At 52.1% G+C, this 20275-nt stretch overlaps 1 protein-coding gene across 2 annotated transcripts in view; it reads right to left on the bottom strand.

Moving 5' to 3' along the window:
• The window catches only part of bcr (BCR activator of RhoGEF and GTPase), a 61483-nt gene that overhangs the window by 21848 nt on the left and 19360 nt on the right, over positions 1-20275 (bottom strand). Inside the window, exons 2-4 of one of the 2 annotated variants that reach the window (XM_047045618.1) lie at positions 6367-6548; positions 3957-4061; positions 3510-3695 (exon numbers count right to left, since the gene is read on the bottom strand). In XM_047045618.1, coding sequence (XP_046901574.1) covers positions 3510-3695; positions 3957-4061; positions 6367-6548 — 473 coding nt within the window. Of the gene's footprint in view, positions 1-3509; positions 3696-3956; positions 4062-6366; positions 6552-20275 lie in introns of both variants that reach the window. The other variant, XM_047045617.1, reaches the window with a different exon arrangement.

Here is a 20275-nt window from a genome sequence, read left to right as displayed (position 1 = left end):
TAGACTGAAAACATTTGGGCTTGACATCAAATAATGAACGTGAGACCAGAGATCAACGTTTCAGCTTTTATTTCCAGGTATTTACATCAGGATCTGATGCACAACTAAGAAAATATCACATTTTGTTTGAATCCACCCATTTGTCATGTGATCAAAAGTATTGGAACAGATATACTTAAAACATATTTAAGTGAATAAGACTTAATATTTAGTTGCAAATCCTTTGCTTTCAATAACTGCAGCAAGTCTGTGACCCATTGACGTCACCAAACTTTTGCATTCTTCCTTTTTGATGCTTTCCCAGGCTTTCACTGCAGCCTCTTTCAGTTGTTGTTTGTTTTGTGGGGTTCCTCCCTTCAGTCTCCTCTTAAGCAGGTAAAATGCATGCTCTATAGGGTTTAAGTCTGGAGATTGACTTGGCCAGTCTAATACCTTCCATTTCTTGCCCCTGATGAACTCCTTTGTTGTTTTGGCAGTGTGTTTTGGGTCGTTATCTTGCTGCATGATGAAGGCTCTGCCAATCAGTTTGGTTGCATCTTTCCTTAAATTGGCAGACAAAATGTTTCTGTAGACTTCCGAGTTCATTTTGCTGCTGCCATCATGTGTTACATCCTCAATGAAGATTAATGAGCCCGTCCCAGAAGAAGCCATGCAAGCCTAAGCCATGACATTACCTCCACCGTGTTTCACAGATGAGCTTGTGTGTTTGGGATCATGAGCAGTTCCTTTCTTTCTCCAAACTTTAGCCTTTCCATCACTTTGGTAAAAGTTAATCTTTGTCTCATCAGTCCATAAAACTTTGTCCCAGAATTTTTGAGGTTCATCTCTGTACTTTTTGGCAAATTCCAGCCTGGCCTTCCTATTCTTCTTGCTAATGAGTGGTTTGCATCTTCTGGTGTAGCCCTTGTACTTTTGTTCATGAAGTCTTCTGCGAACAGTAGATAGTGATACCTTCACTCCTGCCATCTGGAGGTTGTTGCTGATCTCACTAACAGTTGTTTTAGGGTCTTTCTTTACAGCTCTCACAATGTTTCTGTCATCAACTGCTGATGTTTTCCTTGGTCTACCTGTTCGACGTCTGTTACTTAGTACACCAGTAGTTTTCTTCTTCTTCAGGACATTCCAAATGGTTGTACTGGCTATGGCCAATGTTTCTGCAATGGCTCTGATTGATTTTCCATCTTCTCTAAGACTCACAATTGCTTGTTTTTCACCCAAAGACAGCGCTCTGGTTTTCATGTTGTTTTCACCTCTGAATACAGTCTGCATAGACAAAACCTATCTTACCCAATCTGAACCTGAGTGTAGACATTCAGTGGTATTTATTGATTGAATAATGTATGTAATAGGACACACCTGGGCAACAAAACACACCTGTCAGTCACATGTTCCAATACTTTTGCTCACGTGACAAATGGGTGGGTTCGAACAAAAAGGTGATATTTTCTAATTTGTGCATCAGATCCTGATGTAAATACCTGGAAATAAAAGCTGAAACGTTGATCTCTGGTTTCACATTCATCGTTTGATGTCAAGCCCAAATGTTTTCAGTCTACAGCAAAAATAAAGGAATTGGCCTCACTGTTCCAATACTTTTGGAGGGCACTGTATATATACAGTATATAGGACCCCTTGTTTCCCTTGTTCTTTCTTTCCACTCATTTTGCCGTTTGTTGTTCCGTCCGTCTGTTCTTCTGATCTATTCACTCATCGATCCATGTCTGCCTCCATCCACTCTGCCGCTCTGTCCGTCTCCCCTCGCAAAACCAGCTCCAAAAGAACCTGAGTCTAAAGCTACTGTTCCACTGCACAGCTCATCCCCCTCTCCTCCCTCTCCTCTCCTCCACTCCACTCCACTCCCTTCTCCTTCTCCTCCCTCTCCTTCTCCTCCCTCTCCTTCTCCTCCTTATTCTCCATCTCCCTCTCCTTCTCCCTCCCCCTCATTCACCCCCAAATGGCTCTCATGTTAGGAAAGGCCTTGCTGCAGGCTCTGCAGCCTCTATCTCTTACTTTATTGTGTCTGGAGGAGAGGGAGAGGGGAAGGAGGGGGGGGGGGGGGAGAAGATGAGAGGGGGAGATTAAGGAAAGGGAAGATGTCTGGTGAAAAAAGGGAGAAGTAGAGTGAAGGAAAGATAAAGGGAGAGAGGGTAGTGATAGAGAGAGAGAGGATAGGGGCGAGATGTTGTCTCTCAAAGCAAACGAGAGCACGAGGGAGCAAACGAGGGAGAAGGCATCAGCGACTCTCCGTTCAATCAGCTTCGAAAAACGCCCGTCTTCCCGGCAGATGTGACACGGCTTCGGATGCCATCTCTCGTCACGTCTACCAGACAAAGACCCCCGAAAGGACAGAGACGAGCAGCCGGAGACGACGCGGGGAAAAACGACATTCACGAATAAATGAAAAAACCGGAGTGTAGTATTTCGAATGCCTGCTTTTACGATGGCGAGAGACAAACACAGTGTTCGGCCTCCGGGCCCTGAGGGAGTCAGCTTAGTCGAGTTAATAGGGAGAGGAACAGAGACGAGGCTCTGCTGGAGTCCCAGTGCCACGCACGTCTATTTAAAGGAGCTTCTCAGAGACACAAAGCACAGTGTAGTGTTCGTCATCTCTCATCTGCCTGGCTAAATAGACAGCGGTGTCACGTGGGATGCGTGTGTGTGTTTGAGAGTGCGTATGTATGTGTGTGTGTTCGTTCATGTTCATGACAGCGCTGACTGGACACGGGAGGATCTCTACGGAAGTGAAACGTGTATCCCAATGACGCCTTGGTGTGAATGGTTTCAATGAGCCCGGTGTATGTTTGGCGCTGGCCAATCTGGTAGCCCTGCACTGATGGGGAGGAGAGAGTGGTGGTGGGAGGGAAGAAAGCTGGAATAGAAGGGGGGGGTGGGGGGGGGGGGAGAAGGGAGGGAGGGAGAGGTCGGGAGGTGGGAGGGAGTGGGGGAGGAGAGAGGGGTCGGAAGACAGCCAGATGGGAGGGTGGTGGTGGAGGAGGGGAAGGATAGGGAGAGAGAAAAGGAGAAGAGAGAGGGAGGGAGTGAGGGCGGGTGAGGACAGGGCAGACAACGAGAGGCGCTAGCAGTCGTCTCCCCTGGCAGTCCTCCTATCAGCGTGAGCGGACCTTGGGTCAGGGAGGTAGACAGGGACGACCAGGGAGACATCCTGGCGGGTACAACGCACGCCTAGTGGACATTCCTTCCTGTCCTGTTCGGGGTGGAGTTCATCGAATTCGGGGTATCATGACCTCACACACAGACAAGGTCTCTCTTAACAGACACAAACACAGTGTTTGAGCACATTAACCAGTCTTCTGTCTGACTGACTGACTGACTGTTTTTTTGTCTGTCTGTCTGTCTGTCTGTCTTTCAGACAAACTTTCTGACTGACTGTCTTTCCGACAAACTTTCTGACTGACTGACTGACTGACTGACTGGCTGTCTGACTGGCTGTCTGACTGGCTGTCTGACAAGATGTTCCCTCCCCCCCTAGTCTGCTCGGCGTGGCTCACCTGTTTCTGAAAGAGGTCTCCGACGCGCTGGTGGTGGCTCCACTGTTGCACCCTGGGTAGCAGGCCGTCGTAAAACTCCTTGTGGATCTCATAGAGCTCCGGCACTTTGAAGAAGATGGTCTCGATCTGGGGGATGGACAGCACGGGCTGGGAGGTGGTGGCAGCGGCCTTCAGGGGCTTCATGGGCTGGGGAAGGAGGTCAGGAGGGGGTCAGTGTGCGTGCGGCGTTGGGTGTGAGCGTGTAAATATCTCCGACCCGCGCCAGCAAAGAGCTAACTTTGCGGTGGCACGGCTCGTTAAAGCGGGTCGCGAGTTCAAACTCCAATACGGGCAAGATGGGGAGGAAGCGACGCCGACGACCTGTTCCGTGTGCGTCTGTGTCGGCATGTCTGTTTGCATGGGCGTGTGGTCCTGTGTGTGTGTGTGTGTGTGTGTGCAGCAGCTCACCAGCAGCAGAGCCTCCAGATGGCTGAGGTAGGTCTCCTCGCTGGCCAGGATCCCGGATAGGACCCACTTCCTCATTTCCAGACCCTTCTCCAGGTCCAGCTCCGTCTGCGGGACACACACACACACACGTTGACCCTTCCACGACCTCGGCACACCTCTCATACCAGAGGAGAGGAGAAACGAAGAGAAGACAACGAGCTGTATAGACAGCAGATGTCAGTCAGTAACTCCGGGGGACTGTCACGGTTTAGGCTCAAAAGGGGCTACAGTACCCATAAGTCTGTTTAAGCTCTGATCGGCTTCCTGTTTATACAGATGGAGACAGGATTAAACATTTCACTTCTCATACAACTACTGAGCGGCCTGGTTTGGTTCAGTACCGTATATGCTGGGAGGAGATAAATAAATCACAACTTTGGAGGTTCAAATCCCTTGTATGGCATTCCCCCGAGTGTTCAACTATCATCTACAATGGTCCCTTCTATGTCATGTACTGACGAGGCCTCCAGGGGCTGTGCAGAGAGAAGGCCTCGGGGCTGGCGCCGTGTGAATGGGGAGAGGGAGAGAGGATGGGCGTCCTCAGAGAGCCACACAGGTTCAGACCACTGATGGAGAGTAAGCACGTGTATTATGTGGTTTCCTCAGACACTGATGCCCCCTGCTTGGGTGGTGGAGGGGGTGTGTGTGTGGGGGAGGGGAGGGGGGGGTAACTGCATCTCCAGACGGATGTTTTATTCATTGTTGTGGCAACTAATGAGCCCCTCTCAGAGCAGAGATGTCAGGGAATGGGGCGTGGGTGGGAGGGGGGTGGTGGTGGGTGGGTAGTGGTGGGGGTGGTGGGGTGGGGGGGGGGTAGTGGTGTGTCACGTCATATCATGTGGGGAACGGAAAGAGAGAAAGAAAATGGGGGATGATAAGTGTCTCGTTTTCTTTTTTTTCATATTTCATGTGGACATCGCTATCATCCTTTTCCATCTTTAATGAGACCTCTCCACATCCAAAACACGCCTTAGTTCTCACAGTCGATGAATCACCTGGCTATGCGGGGAGAGAGTGACTGAGAGATGGTTCTGTACCCCCCCCCCCCCCCCCCCTCCGGTCTCAGAACGGACGAGACGGGCATTGACAGGGACGGCCCCGTGGGGACCTCGAGGCTAACGGCGCTAACGCTAACGCGTTGACATCTGCCACACTGCATCTCTGCGTGACTTTTGTTCGAGACGCACGTCCCAGGCAGGCAGATAGACAGGGCTCATTAGGGAGAAGTAGCCCTCGCCTTAGGGGTGCGTGTGTGGGGGGGGGGAGGGGGGGTGAGGGGTTGAAGACCATCGGCTCAGAGAGGACGTCAGCTGGAGCCGGGGGACGGGACGAACGTCCCACCGCAAACGTTGTCCCCTCGGGCGGGGTGTGGAGGGTGGGGGGAGGGGGCAGGTCGGGTGGCAGGATGACATCGCTCGGGCCCCGCCTTACGGAACTCTGGGAGACGGCAGGAGGTGGCGGTGACTCATGCTTGTGACGTCCCGATATGCTGGCCCGGATGGACCAATCAATGGCTCCGGAGGCAGCGAGTCATCGGGGGAGACGACAGGAGAATGTTGGGAGTAAGAGCTGGACTTCCTCTACTGAAAGGAAATGTAATTGCCCGAATAGGCCTGTCAGTGCAGCTGTGTTGATTTGGTGTGTGTCTGTGTGTATTTGTTTGTGTGTGTGTGTGTGTGTGTGGAATGGTCTTCCCTGGAAGGCTCCACTGCTAAACCGACACAGCATACTCTAGAATTCTGTCTCTAAACAAAAGAGTTTACACAGCAAATCCCACACAATCCCTACTATACCAAATCCATCGCTTTGTGTGTATAACTATGTAAGTGTGGGAGTGTATGTGTGCGAAAGAGTAAGAGAGACACAGTATGCGATTGTCTTCGCACGCTCGTTGTGTGTGTGTGTGAATTGCGACCCGCAGGTCAGAGGTTAGGTGCAGCCCAGGGACTCATCGTTTATTGGCAGGTTTGAGCCGTCAATCAAATGGGACAGGTGCTCACTCTGCCACTGAGGCGAGACTCGAGGGCGGGGTCACAGGCCTTTCTTTATAGCCACGGATGCGATAACTTTCTCCGATGGGCGAAAAATGGGTCACATTTGAACACCAACTCCATCATAGAGCTGATCTAGAGCCTTCGCTTGCAAACCTAGTAGCATCATGTATGACTCCAGAACGCTGGGAAAAGGGTGCAAGTGTGTGTGTGTGTGTGTGGATCTCTCTATGGTAACTGTTGAAGAGAGCGAGGCGCCATAGTTAGAATAGTACCAGTAAGAATAGAGGCAGCGGATCAATCAAACAGAGGATCGAGGCCTATCCCTTTAAAGGGCTATGACCGTGGGTGATTGGAGGATTGTGGGACAGCTCACTTACCGACTTGGATGACTCGAGCGAGCCGGAGGAGAGCGTGTCGCGGCTGCTGCGGCTCTTGGAGCTGAGGTGCGGCGAGGAGGACGGGGAGTCGTCGATGTACGGCAGGATGTCGTGGTGTCTCCGCTGCTCCTCCGCCCGGTCCGCGTCGTAGCCATAGGTGGGAGGGGTTCCCGTGAAGGGGCCTTCTGTGATTGGAGAGAGGAGGCGTCAGTCAACAATGAGCTGCCAGGTCATCGTGGAGATTAAATGCAGCTGTGACCTGTCGGAGTTCCAACACATCTACAGTCAGCTACGGTATTTTTGGCACCCCTGGCAAAGATGAGTAAAAAGTGGTAAAAAAACTATAGACTAATAGTTTTTGGTGACACATTTTTCAAATCAAATTGACATAAACATTTTGTTTATGTAACAAACAAAATGTTTGTTTATGTAACAATGTTATATTAAGCTAAATTGCTAAAAGGTGACATGTATAATACTTTTTACTCTTTGCCAGTAAAATGTATTTGAGAGGTGTCCAGATACACACACACACGCATGCTGCACACACACACACACACACACTGAGCTATGAGAACGTAACCTGCCAAGGCCCAATGCTTTATTCATGGGGGGCAACAGTCAGGAATTCTGAAAACTGGAGCAAGGAAAGGCTGAGAGGAAGTTATTCGTATCCCCGACTGAACATACACACACACACACACACACACATCCCTGAGAACAGGCTATGGTTCATGAGCTCTGTGCTGACTCAGAGAGTCTCTCTCTCACCATTTATTCTGCATGTCTCTCTCTCTCTCCCTCTGTTTTTTTTTCTCTCTCTCAGTTTCTCTCTCTTCCTCTGTTTCTCTCTCACTCTCCTTCACGGCACACCATCAGTCAATCTCCCCCCCCCCCTTCCTCCTCCTCTTCTTCCGCCCTCCCCCCCTAACTCAGGAGGAGTCTTGACAGTAAGACACAGACGACTCACAGCTTCCCCTCTCTGCTGTCTGGCGGGCAGCATGAAAGAAACATGACACAGGGAAAGAAAAGAAAAAAAGACACCAAAAAACACAATCCTCCTGAGTCTGCCTGTCAAAGCTCTGCGTGCATCAGACCGACAAAACCCAAAAAAGACGAATACCAAATGTTCATAAGATATTCCATGAAGGTGTCTTAGATCCGCCGAGCGTGGCATCGGGAAGAGATGCCTACGAGAGGGAGACACGTTTTTGTACCTTTCATTCCGCCCCCCCCCCCCCCCCCCCCTCGTCGTCGTTTGTATCCATCTCGGACACGACGCGGCACTTTCCGTGACACAGATTAGGCTTAATGCCTTGCCTAAGTCTCTTTCTCAAGACAGGCTCTTCTGAAGCTCTAGGTTTAAGTCTGGGAGTAGGATCATCTGCCTCAGACACCGGCTGCACTTCCAGCCCGCCTTGCTCTTTACCCCTCCTTCTCTCACCGCGTCCTTCTCTCTCTCTCTCCATCTCTCCTTATCCGTGGCCCGTCTCCAGAATGAGACGGACCTCGCGGGCAGAGTGTGTCACACACAGGCTCAAACACCCCCACACACTCATCCAACGACACACACACACACACACACACACACACACACACACACACGGTGTGCCCAGGGCTCGCTTGACCTTCAGCGCGCGCCCACTGCCCCGCACGCCGGCTGCCGTGCCAACGGCTCGTCAAGGGGCGAGGGGGGCCCATGTAAGAGGCTGTCTGGGTGGGAACGCACACTGCCAGCCCAGCTGTGCCAAGGGGCCGGCACTCAGAGACTCACTTCCTAGAGAGACCACTGGAGAGGGCATGTGTGGCACTGCCAAAGGAACACACAGGGGTTCTGTGTGTGTGTGTGTGGGGGGGGGGGGGGTGCAGAACAGATGTAGGCCTAGTGTCCACTGTCCAGAGCACAGCAGACCCACTCAATGGCCAACACACATCGCAGTCTCATCGAAGGACAAGTGTGTAAGCAGGTGGGGAGGTGCCTTGCATGTGTTGAATGGAAGGTCAGGTGGCCAGTCATATGATTTGAGTTAGTCCTTTGGTGTAGATGTGCTTGAAGGATTATGCGAGAGCTACGGTATTGCTACAACGCTATTACAGTAGTCATACAGTATTCAAATAGCTTTGTGTGCTGTTTCTCTCAGCTTTCAACCCCTCCAGTCTCTCATTCTCCTCGTCTCCCTCCCTCTGTTCTTTCCTGCAGACGGACAGATCGCCCTCTTTCCCCTGAACAGTTCCACCATTTGTCTGCTGGCAGCCTCTCCACAGCTGCACTCATCCTCAGTCGGGTCACACTCCTGAAACTCCTTCTTCCTGCCTAACTCTGTCTCTCTCTGTCTCTCTCTGTCTCTCTCTCTCTCTGTCTCTCTCTGTCTCTCTCTGTCTCTCTCTGTCTCTCTCTCTCTCTCTCTCTCTGTCTCTCTCTGTCTCTCTCTGTCTCTCTCTGTCTCTCTCTGTCTCTCTCTCTGTCTCTCTCTCTGTCTCTGTCTCTCTCTGTCTCTCTCTGTCTCTCTCTCTGTCTCTCTCTCTGTCTCTCTCTCTCTCTGACAACTCCTCCACTCTCTCTCACTCTTTCTCTCTCTCAGTCTCTCTCTCGCACACACACAAAAAAAAATCTTCTCCTCCAAAAAAAGACCTGCACATTGATTTCCTCCCGGAGCACTTGGCAGAGGGCAGAACTCGCACCATCGCCAACGGAACAAAACGACAGTTAAACATTGTTGGCATGGAGACTGTTTTTGGGGGAGGGGGGAGGGGAGAGGTTATTTTCTTTCCCGCAGGTGGAAATCTACAATCCCACAAGAGACAGCAGGTGCTCTGCAGCCACGGCAACGCACAGGTCCTTTCCAAAACATCCCGTGGGTGGAGCTCGGGCGGTGTCATGTGACACGGGTCCATTGATGCCAGCGCCCACATAGCAGTCTTGTTGAAACGCCTGTTTGTACGCTGGAGCATGCGTCTGTGTGCTCGTGTGTGTGTGCTCGTGTGTGTGCGCGTACAATACCCTCAGTACCCTGGACGTAGGAGGAAGACCTCTGGCTCTGGAGTGAAAACACACTGAGTCACCCTTGTGTCTCTCTCATTCTCTCTCCCCCCGCCCCCCCGCCCCCCTGCCCCATGTCTTCCCTGAACAGGTCCATCATTTGTCTGCCGGCAAACTCGCTCACACACTGCTGGATTCACATCTGGGAAGACCATCGCCCACTGTTAGTACAGCAAACACACACACACTCTCAGCTGCACAGAAAAGAGGGGAAAAGACCATGCCTGAGCCCGGCTTCTCCCAGAGACAGAGAACGACAGGAGAGAGACACACGAGGTGGAGAAGGGGGAAGAGACGGATAAACAGACGGCGAAACGGAGAGAGACGAGGAGCGCGAAGGGAGAAATACGAGAGGAGACAAAGACGGAGCGCCTGGGAGGCAGCATCCAACCGACGGCTTCTCCTGACCCCTACCTCCCCGCGCGCTCCAGGACGGTTACGAGGACTAGGTGGGTGAGGAGGGGGGGTGGTGGCTAGGGGGGGGGGGGGGGGGGGCGTAAATCTCCTCCAGCTTTTATAGAGGAGCAGAAAGAAGGAAGACTCTCCCGCCCGCCGCCCGCCGCCCCCCCCCCCCCCCCGCCCCTCCCCGTAACCCATAACCACTATCACCACGAGCACCACTGCCCCACCCCAGCCGACGCAGCACGCAGCCTAGCGTGACGCTGCAACGCCTCGAGGCCTCTGCCTTAATCCACCCTGGAATGGAGGGTGAGAATGGAATCAGAGATAGGATAGCCTCCATTAGTATACTCTGCTGTCCTGGTGTGACCCCCCCCCCCCCCCCTGCCCCCCACCCTATGACTGGTCCCATTCACAGGGGGGGGGCAGTGGATTTTGGAACGCTGAGCTCATCAGGAAGGAGGGGGTGGGGAGGCGGGTCTGGATGAGAAAGATAAATTGGACGGCCCCTTGTGAACTTTGTGTGTGTGTGTGTGTGGGTGGGTGGCCGTGTGTGTGCGTGAGGGGGGGGGGGGGGGGGGCAAGACACCGGGAGTAGCCTCAAGGAAAGAGAAACAGGGTGGCGTTTACCCCTGAGTCCTTCCATCCGCTAAATATCCAATTTGGAGCCAATTTAACCCCACAGAAAAGGGGGAGGGGGAAAAGAAGAAGGGAGGGAAAATGGAAACCGTTGAAAATTAAACTGAAGGCTCTCAGCCCCAGCATCGCCGGGGGCAACCGATGGCACCCAATGAACTTGATCACAGTGTTGCCGTGGTAATCCCATGACGTGAGCGAGCTTGACAGCAGCTAATTTGATCAGATGCATCTCGGCCTGTCACGTTATTATGGGATGGCGGTGCCATGAAATGCCTGGGTGGAGCTAGACTAACGCGACCTGGTCTGCCCTAGTTTAGCCTGGCCCGGCCTGGCCCAACAGTAGCGCCTTCATCTCCACACAAACTCTCAGGATGGGAGGGGCTTTTTCTCTCACCATAATTACTACATACTTCCACCACAAGCTGTGTCATCCGCACAGAAACCTCCAGAATCGAGGCTATCCCATAATCAGTTGCCTTAGAAACCCAGATTACCTATTCATACATCAAACCGGGCAACTGTCTCATGTCTAGACGTCCATTTTCTCGCTTTGTCTCAGATAATCAACACATTGAATAATGAATTATCGTCCGACAATCCGTCTCCAGGAAGTAATCTCCCTACATGGTTGTGCTAGCAGCACTAATATCTAAGGAAACGTGCCGGCGGAACACATCGGTGGTTAAGGTGGAACACTGGGGCCGTTGCCAAGAGCGGCAGGGCCGGGAGTTAACCAACAGCAACCCCGCGGAGGTTAAAAACACCATTCTGCTGTTACCATGGTGACAACAGACACACCGCTGGGATATCACATGATCTACAGTTTGTCAGGACAAACGTTGAGTTTTCACCATGCTGGAGTGTTGTCATGGACTCAAAATCCCAGAAAGCTTTGCTACCCCTCTATTAGTCTGAGTCTGCAGATGAGAGCAGTTAGGTTGAAGTGAAATCTGCCGTTCCACTGAAGGTCCTAGAAGCAGGTTTGTCAGTGGGGCAGCTGGTTAACGTCACTGTGTAGCAGCTAGCTCGCTATCACCGTGACAGATGGGGGTGTGCGGAGTGATCGAGTCTTTTCAGAAACAGTTCCTTGTGATTGAATCATGGATAACGAGGTTAGGGAGGAGAAAAGTCCCCCAGCAAGGCTCTCAAAACAAACACAGAGACAGACGCCTCCTCCATCTCCCCTCACACCCACGTGTTCCTCTTTCCCTCCTTCCACTATTCTCTCTCTCTCTCTCTGTCTGCCATGCCCCCCCCTCTCCTCTTTCTCTCCTTCCTTCCTTTCATCTCTCTCTCTCTCTCTCTCTCTCTCTCTCTCTCTCTCTCTCTCTCTCTCTCTCTCTCTCTCTCTCTCTCTCTCTCTCTCTCTGATGAGGTGAAACGTGTGCTCCACCTGGTAATCTCTGCGGACTCGGGGCCTGTGTGTCTCAATCAGCTTCAACCACCTTCAACGCGGCTCCGATACCCTGAACTCCCTCCCACAGCCACTCGAGTCATTAGCCCAGACAGAGAGATCTATTACCCAGGCCTAAATCCGAAGTAAGCGTTTCAGAAACTGTGGCAAAAATCACACGATGAATAATATAGCAGGCTAAATGAACAGTTCAACTCTGGAACATGAGGGCAGTTCATAAGCTGCTGCCTCCACAGCAGGATCCGTTAATGTATGATGACGAATTCAGTCTGGGGCCCCAAAAAAATAAACATTTGTGAATTATGGGAAAAGTAGTTTTTTGGGGGGAGTGCAGCAGTGTATCTGGCCGGGCTCTACGTGCAGCAGCTTTAATGCTGATGAATGTGTACTAATGCCTTCAGGTTCCTCCTCGCTGTTGACTTGGCTGGGTACATTTTCATGTCGACAAGACGTGTGCCGTCAGTCAGACAAATGTCTGTCTCCCCCCCCACTTTTTCCCTGGATCTCATCTCACCCCATTTCTTTCTCTCTCTCGCTCTCACACGTTCTCTCTCCCCCTCTTTCGGTCCCTTTTCTCGCAATCTCTTTCTCTCTCCTCTTTACCTTTCCATGGGGCTTTGCAGGAGCCTGCCTGCAATCTCACCATTAGAGTAAATCTTAAGGGCCCACTTAAGGCCACTGACGTCCCGGCTAATGCACTGTGAGCGCCGTAGCAACGGTTCTCTGACTGTGTGTGTGTGTGTGTGGGTCCAGGAACAAGCAGAGGGCAGGCTCGTTAATTTATCTGTGTTATTTGACACTTTCATTCGTCGGACTACCAGCAAAACCACACGTGCCCCCGTCTGTGTATCTCCTCACCCGGACAGACGAGAGAGAGAGACAGAGAGAGACAGAGAGAGAGAGAGAGACAGAGACAGAGAGAGAGAGAGAGAGAGAGAGAGAGAGAGAAACAGTGAGAGAGAGAGAAACAGTGAGAGAGATAGGGAGATAGAGAGAGAAACAGTGAGAAAGAGAGAGAGACAGACAGAGAGAGCGATGGAAAAGGACGGAAGAGAGGAAGAGTGTTTAATAGGTGGTGTGAACTGATAGTGTGAGACCGGCTGTGTTCTGGCAGATAAAACAACAAAAGTGTTGGAGAGAAAAACAGTGCTCTTCCTTGTCAGAGGTAGCCCTGTCTAGCTTTGTTACACACGGCCATTGGTTGGGGAGGGTCCAGGCACCGGCCCTCCGACAGGGTGGGGGCGTCAGCGCTCAGTTGATTTGGGGAGAGGTCAGAGGTCATGAAGCACATGTTCTCCTATCGAGTGGGGAGCTTCTACGATTCCCAAGAGAACGGGGAAGGGAGGGGGCCAGGTGGGGGAGTAGGGTTCAATCCAATAACAGCATTAGCATATCTATCAATTGGACCCCCCTCTGTAGATGGGCTACTCCCAGGCAAAATCAGATCAAATTTGAGGCTGGGTGTGCAGGCAGCCAATCCAAAACCAGGGATGTTTATCTGCGCTTCATCCTACAGGCTGGGTATGGAACATAGTGCTGTCCAATGAGAGAGAGTCTTGACTAGTCTGCTCTTCAGTGTGTCAGTGATGGGCAGGGAGTTGTGTGTGTTTCTGTGTGGGGTTCTGTGCGTGTTTCTCTGTGTGTGTGTGTGTGTGTTGCTGTGTGTGTTTCTGTGTGTGCGTGGGGCCCCTCCTCATCTCTGCGGTTCGCCACATGACCCCTGTTCCAGGCTGTGGGCTGCTCTGAGGCGGGCCCTGCTACTCTGCTCCGGTCGCAGGGAGATGGGGACGGGCATACGCCTACTAACCACCCTCACTACCAACCACCCTCACTACCAACCACCCTCACTACCAACCACCCTCACTACCAACCACCCTCACTACCAACCACCCTCACTACCAACCACCCTCACTACCAACCACCCTCACTACCATCCACCCTCACTACCATCCACCATCACTACCAACCACCCTCACTACCAACCACCCTCACTACCAACCACCCTCACTACCAACCGACGGATGGACAGCTAAACGTCCCAACGGGTCAAAGAACTGACGGAAAGACAAACCATACTGGCTCATCCACCAATCAGAGTTCACCAAAGGGTCATTGGCCCACCTCCTGGTTTGTGAGCCCCAGCAACACTGGGTCTTATCATCACCTACCAGCACAGTCCTGTACAAAAGACCCCGATCTGTCCTAATCTCCAGTCAAACAGTCAGCCTGGCCCAGCCTGCCCCAGCCAGGCCCGGTCGACTCCCAGCTGTCGGCTCTCCCTTTCTCTGTGGCTTGGCCAGCTTTGGGGAAACAAGGCTCCGCCACACACAGAACTCTAGGGGCCGTTGCCTTGGTAACCAGGAAGCAACAGGAAGTGTGTTTAGTACCCTTCCCTTAGGAATGACACAATGGCTCCCACTTCAGTGCCACGGTAGCAAGCTAATAAAACCTACTTGACATTACAGGACATTTGAATTCATCCATCTTTATATTTTCCATGGGAGAATAATACATCGTTTACGGCAGATGGCCATTTGGCACTTGTTTTCCATGTTACATCGTGAACTTTCTAGGCCTGTGACGCAGGTATTTTATACCATGACCATGAGGGCAGCTAGGAATGTGCCAGCCCTGCCCCCCCCCCCCCCCCCCCCCCCGCTGGCCCCAAGCCAGCTTGCAGCCATCCAGAATCAGCTACCTGACTGCAGCTCTCACTCTTCCTTAATGGCACCGTCCGCCACCCGCTCAGGCTCAGAGACTGAACCAGGCACACGCACCAACACTCGCAGAGAGTTGCTTCATCTCAGCTACTTAACACACACCACTTTACGAAACACACCTCCACACACACACCGTGGAATTTGAACAGAAGTACCCCCCGCACACACACGCATGTGGACGAAGCGCCTTCAAGAATAAGGACACCAAATAATGAGTCGGATGAAAAAAGCAAGTTGCTACAAAGAAAGGCATTTCAATTATCTCTTTCCTCTGACTGGCTCCTGAAGGTTACGGACTGGGCTCCTGAGACTCCTGACACACACACGTGCACACACACGTGCATACACACAGACAAGCACACAGTCAGTCTGTTTTTTCACGCAGTGTACAAATGGCCAGCAGCCAATCGGCTGTCACTGGAGTCTCATTGTGTCCAGACAGGGATATGAACGAGAGACTTGTGGAAAGCTGACCCAGGTACGGCCTATCGCGTCGAGGGTCTGGTCTCCCTGGCAACAGCCCCCAGAGCGGAGCACAGGAAGCTCGGAGGTAGATCTGAGCGGGGGTGCGCGCGCTCTTAATCTGCTTCCTACCGGAAACAGAGGCAGTGTCCTCCTGTGTTCTGCCTGCAAGGTCACCTTCCATGACAAACCCATATGAACAACACACACACGTGTACAGAACATACACACAGGAATAAATGATGTTCGAAGAGAGAGGACTGCCCAGATGAACCCGAACATACGCGCGCATTCAAATTCACATTCAAACCGGAATCAGTTCAACACGCATGAACACGTGCATGCAGTGTAAACCATCGCACGTCAACCTGCTTATGCCCCACGCACACTGAAACGAATCATACGACATGGTTATCTCTCACGTGAACCTACAAGTGCCTTGCAGCAAAGACGTAGACACACACACACACACCGCATTAAGTCAACTCTGATTAATATTTCATGATTACATATCGGCATTCCATTCAACGACGGCTGGTTATGTAATCAAAGGCCTATCTGCCAAAAGGCCTGTAGACATGCTCTACAAGAGCAAAATAACTAAACTGACATTCTATTCGAAGAAGATGAAAATGGAACTAATGGATCTAAGGACGGTCTTTTTTTCCACTGGAAACACTTTTCAATAATCGGTAAGACAATCCATCTGAATCTTATCATGTCATTGTCTTCTTCCCTGATGGATCGTCAGGAACCTCTAGAGGAGGGTTGACCCCCGACCCTTCCCTGTGACCCTATTAGACATGTGACCTTGTCCATCCCCACCAGGCTCACGCACTGGTCTGGGTGGCAGTGTGACACCAGAAGATCGATATCCGACCATTCACCTGCCTATCTGTCTATCCATCCATCCATATATCCATCCATTCATTCAAGCATCCATCCGTCCGGTGCTGGAATACAGATGGATGGATAGAAGAAGGGATTAATATGCCTCCTACTGTGACGGCAAGCATAATGGCAGGATGAGAGGAAGAGAGAGAGAGAGCATTATGCAAATGAATGGATGGAGAGACCAAATAAGGAAAGAGAGAGAGAGAAGGGAGTATGTGAGTCAGCCAGACTGATATGAAGAGTTGGGGGTATGTTCTTGTGTCTCTGGGGAGGGCTAATGTTCAATTCAAGTTCAAAGAGAGAGAGCATAGCGCTATAAAAAGCCAATTGGACCACAGACGAGGCACGGATTGGCGGATAAAAACTGAGCGGGTTCAGTTCAGTCCTGCGGCGGGCTGTAGGCTTCTGTCGGTCACTCACGACGACTACAAATATGGCCGTCGTGCTCGCTTTCACGATCCCGCTGCCGCATCCTGCAAAAACGAGCTGAGAAATCCCTCTTTCCACCTCAGCGCCCCTGCATCCCCTACGTTTCTCTTTCTCTGCATTACACCCTCCCTCCACCCCGCTCCTCCCCTAGTCACCTCCCTCTCTCTCCATCTCCCCTCTCCTCTCCTGTGTTTTCTGTTAGGCTGATGAGAGATGAGAAGGTGCCTGTTACATGGTCTGTTTAGGTAACACTACACACCTGTAATAAGATCCACTGCGTGGGCATGTGCGTACTGTACGGGTGTGAGCTGGTTTCGGCGCGGGGGTGTGTGTGTGTCCGTTATCGACATTGCGAATGCGTACCAGACCATTTCAATGACTCCGAGCAGGAGATCCATGATGCTGATCTTCAGCGTGTACTGAGCCCTCAAACTCAATATGAGATCTCTAACCTAAACCATCCCTATCACTCCACTCCTCTAATTCAATAATGTCCCAATTTGGTTGGGAGGCGTTGATCTGGTAGTCAAGCCTGAAGAGTTCTACAGTGTGTGTGTGTGTGTGAGTGTGTGTCATAGCCCAGGACGCTGTCAGTAATTCCTGTCCCACCTAGCGGCTTATGTGAGACTTGTCTTTCACACACAGATACACATTAAACCCACCCACCCATCCACCCACACACACACACACACACGCAGGGAGGGGAAAAAAAACATAGTCAGCACAGCAGCCTCTGGCGCAACTCTCAGACAAAGGGAGATTTCCCCGTGGTGTGTGTGTGTCCTCAGACCACGTGGGAAAGACCTCCTTTGGCGCGTGTGTGTGTGTGTGTACTGGGGGAGGGGAGAGCAGGTGGGGGGTGGGGCACTGGTTCATGTCTGCAGCAGTGCAGCGCCCGGACCAACCCACCAGATGTGCAAACTGCTGCAGTTCCACATGCTTATTACACGCCAAGGACTTGGGGGAGGGGCCAAGAAAACCACACATACACATAGACACACGCGCACACACACTGACAAATGACCTCATATTGGCAACGCGACAAGGCCACATAGATGTAAAAAGAATGCTAATATGATGGCACCAACACAGGCGTGCGCACCCACTCATCCACTTGAGGCACCAGTAACATGTGCAGAGAATGCTATCTCTTTTCTGATACTGTTGCAGGAAGGATGTAGCCAGCTGTGTGATGCTTGGACCGGCCCCATGGAAGCTCCATGGGGAGGGAATTCACATTTTTCGAACGCGCCCCAAACACACGTACACGCGCGCACACGCACGCGGACACACGCGCACACGCCCGCACTACGACTGGGCAGGTTTTAAACTGCGGATGACCTGGGATTGCTGGGAGGAAAAGAGAGAGGGAAGGGAGAGAGAGGAGGAAGAGTAGAGGACTGTGAAAGGGAGGGAGGGTAGGCTGAGACCATCGACGAAAAGAGAGATAAATCGACGAGTAAGAGAGTTGGATGGGAACGCAGACAGCGAAAGAGAGTAGAACCATATGCGAGAGAAAGAGTAAGGTAGCGGGGAGAGGGAGCGTAAGGGGGAGAGCAAGAGAGGGAGAAAGACGGAGGGAGGCTGAGCGAGAGACAGAGAGTAGGAGAGGGGGTAGAAAGAGAGAGAGAGGGAACGAGAGAGAGCGAGGGAGAGGGAGGCGGCGAGAGAGCGCGCGCGAGAGAGGGTGGAGAGAGAGAACAGCACATGCCACTCTGACAAGAACAAAGGAGTCATTTTCTTCCTCATCTCTGTTAACAGGGAGAGGTGAGAATCAGGGCTGTGTGTCAGCTAGACCCCCCCCCCCAGCCCCCCCCCCCCCCCCCCCCCCCCAGCCCCCCTCTCTGGCCTCTGCTTTACTGTGTTATGTCCTACTGTACTGTAATGGTCTCTACTGGACTCTACACATCTTTGCTGTGTCCTGCTCTGCTCTGCTCTACTGTACCCTTCTCTGTTCTGTTCCACTCCGTCCTATCCTTCTGTTCTGTCCTGTCCGGTTCTCCCGTGTTCCGTCGTTCTGTTCCGTGTTCTCCTCTGCGTGCCGTGCGGCGCATTGGTGCATCGTGAGCGTGCGTTCTCTCTTGGGTGAAGCCGAGCCAAGGTCCACCGCCCGGCTACCCTTGAAGATGATGACATGTGCTCACTGAGCTTTCGGAATAAATCACTCCCTGACCAGCCGGCAACTGGCCGTTCACCCTTGAAAGAACTGCTGTGGCCAGCGCGGTGTGCAGCCAAACATGTCGGAGAACACAACCTCACGTGGCATATTCTACCATTCCAGGTTCAATACTTGTGAGATTTTCTCCCCGGACACAGAGGAAGTTCCGTTGTGGACTGACGCATTCGGAATGACAGTTCCGAAATGTGGCTCGCTGATCGCTGTTGGGCCATGGGTCGTGTGTGTTCCTGGAAAGCTATTCCAGATGTCGTTCACACTGTCGACGGACTCCACGCCGTTACCTTGATTGCACCGCGGGTTTAACCCAAGAGAGGAGAATCCTCACTGGTCATGTCCACCATCAAAAAGCCATCTCAGACTTGGGCGGCTTGAGCTTGTTGTCTGACCTCTCTCTTCCTCCCCTCGCCTGCAGAACTCACCCTCAGTCTGAGGACAGGGGCCAGACTGATTCTGCATGATCACCGCCACGAGAGAGAGTGTGAAAAGTGGTGGAGAGGAGGAGAGGAGAGAGGAAGGAGGGGACCTGAGAGGAGAGAGGAGGGGAGGAGAGAGGAAGGAGGGGACCTGAGGAGGAGAGGAGGAGAAGAAAGAAAGGGGGAGGAGCCGAGGAGGAGAGAGGAGGGGAGGAGAGAAGGGGGGGAGCAGAGGAGGAGAGAGGAGGAGAGGAGAGAAGGGGGGGAGAGCAGAGGAGGAGAGAGGAGGGGAGGAGAGAAGGGGGGGAGAGCAGAGGAGGAGAGAGGAGGGGAGGAGAGAAGGGGGGGAGAGCAGAGGAGGAGAGAGGAGGGGAGGAGAGAAGGGGGGGAGAGCAGAGGAGGAGAGAGGAGGGGAGGAAGGAGAGAAGGAACAGAGGGACAGACGGGAGAGGAGAGGATGAGATCAACATGGGTGTATTTTTAGCCACCCTCTGCAGCGGCAAGAACACAACTATTCCCCCGGGGTGGGGGGGGGCGGCATGCGCTCCAGTAATCTCTCTGTGGGGGGGGGGTCTAAAAGAGAGAGAGAGAGGGAGAAGAGGAGAGCAGAGCAGAGGAAGGAGGAAAAAGAATCTATATCTATCAACAAAACAAATGGAGGAAATATACAAGAGCTGTCCTGGCAACCTGGGGGGAGCAGCCTAACTCTGTCTCCTACAGGGTGTGTGTGTGTGTGTGTGTGTCAGAGAGACACACGTTTGTGACTGTGAGTAAGGGTGTCTGTGTGTGTAAGACATGTTTTCGACTGTGAGTAAGGGGTTTGTGTGTGTGTGCGAGACGCATTTATGACTGTGAGTAAGAATGCGTGTATATGTGTGTGTAGGTGTATGTGTGTGTGTGTATGAGTGTGTGTGTGTGTGTGCTTGCTTGTTTACTCGGCCGTGGTGAGCTCTGTTGTTCCGTTCCACTGAGCGTTCACATGGAAGCTCTGCTGGAACAAACAGAGACACTCTGCCTTCCCTCCTCCATTTCACACACACACACACACACACACACACTACGCATGACCACATGTCCAATACGCCCAACTCGATGAGCAATAAACCATTGGACACATTTTGCTGAAGAGTTTGTCTGCTTCCAACATGTTCCTATATGTCTGTTTGATAGTGGTTGTGTGTGCATGGCTCGGATACAAAACTCCGTTTCACATTCTCCTCCTCCTCCTCGAGTGATGAGAAAAGCAGGGGAGGAAACCAGACAGCAGTCACCAGACAGTCCCAGACCTCTCCCTTGCCATGCCCATACAAATATAGTCAG

The sequence above is a fragment of the Hypomesus transpacificus genome, chromosome 22, assembly GCF_021917145.1.
Source record: "Hypomesus transpacificus isolate Combined female chromosome 22, fHypTra1, whole genome shotgun sequence".
In the NCBI taxonomy this organism is placed as follows: Eukaryota; Metazoa; Chordata; class Actinopteri; order Osmeriformes; family Osmeridae; genus Hypomesus; species Hypomesus transpacificus.
Note: the sequence above shows the minus strand (reverse complement) of the source record. Positions and strands in the feature narration are given on the sequence as shown.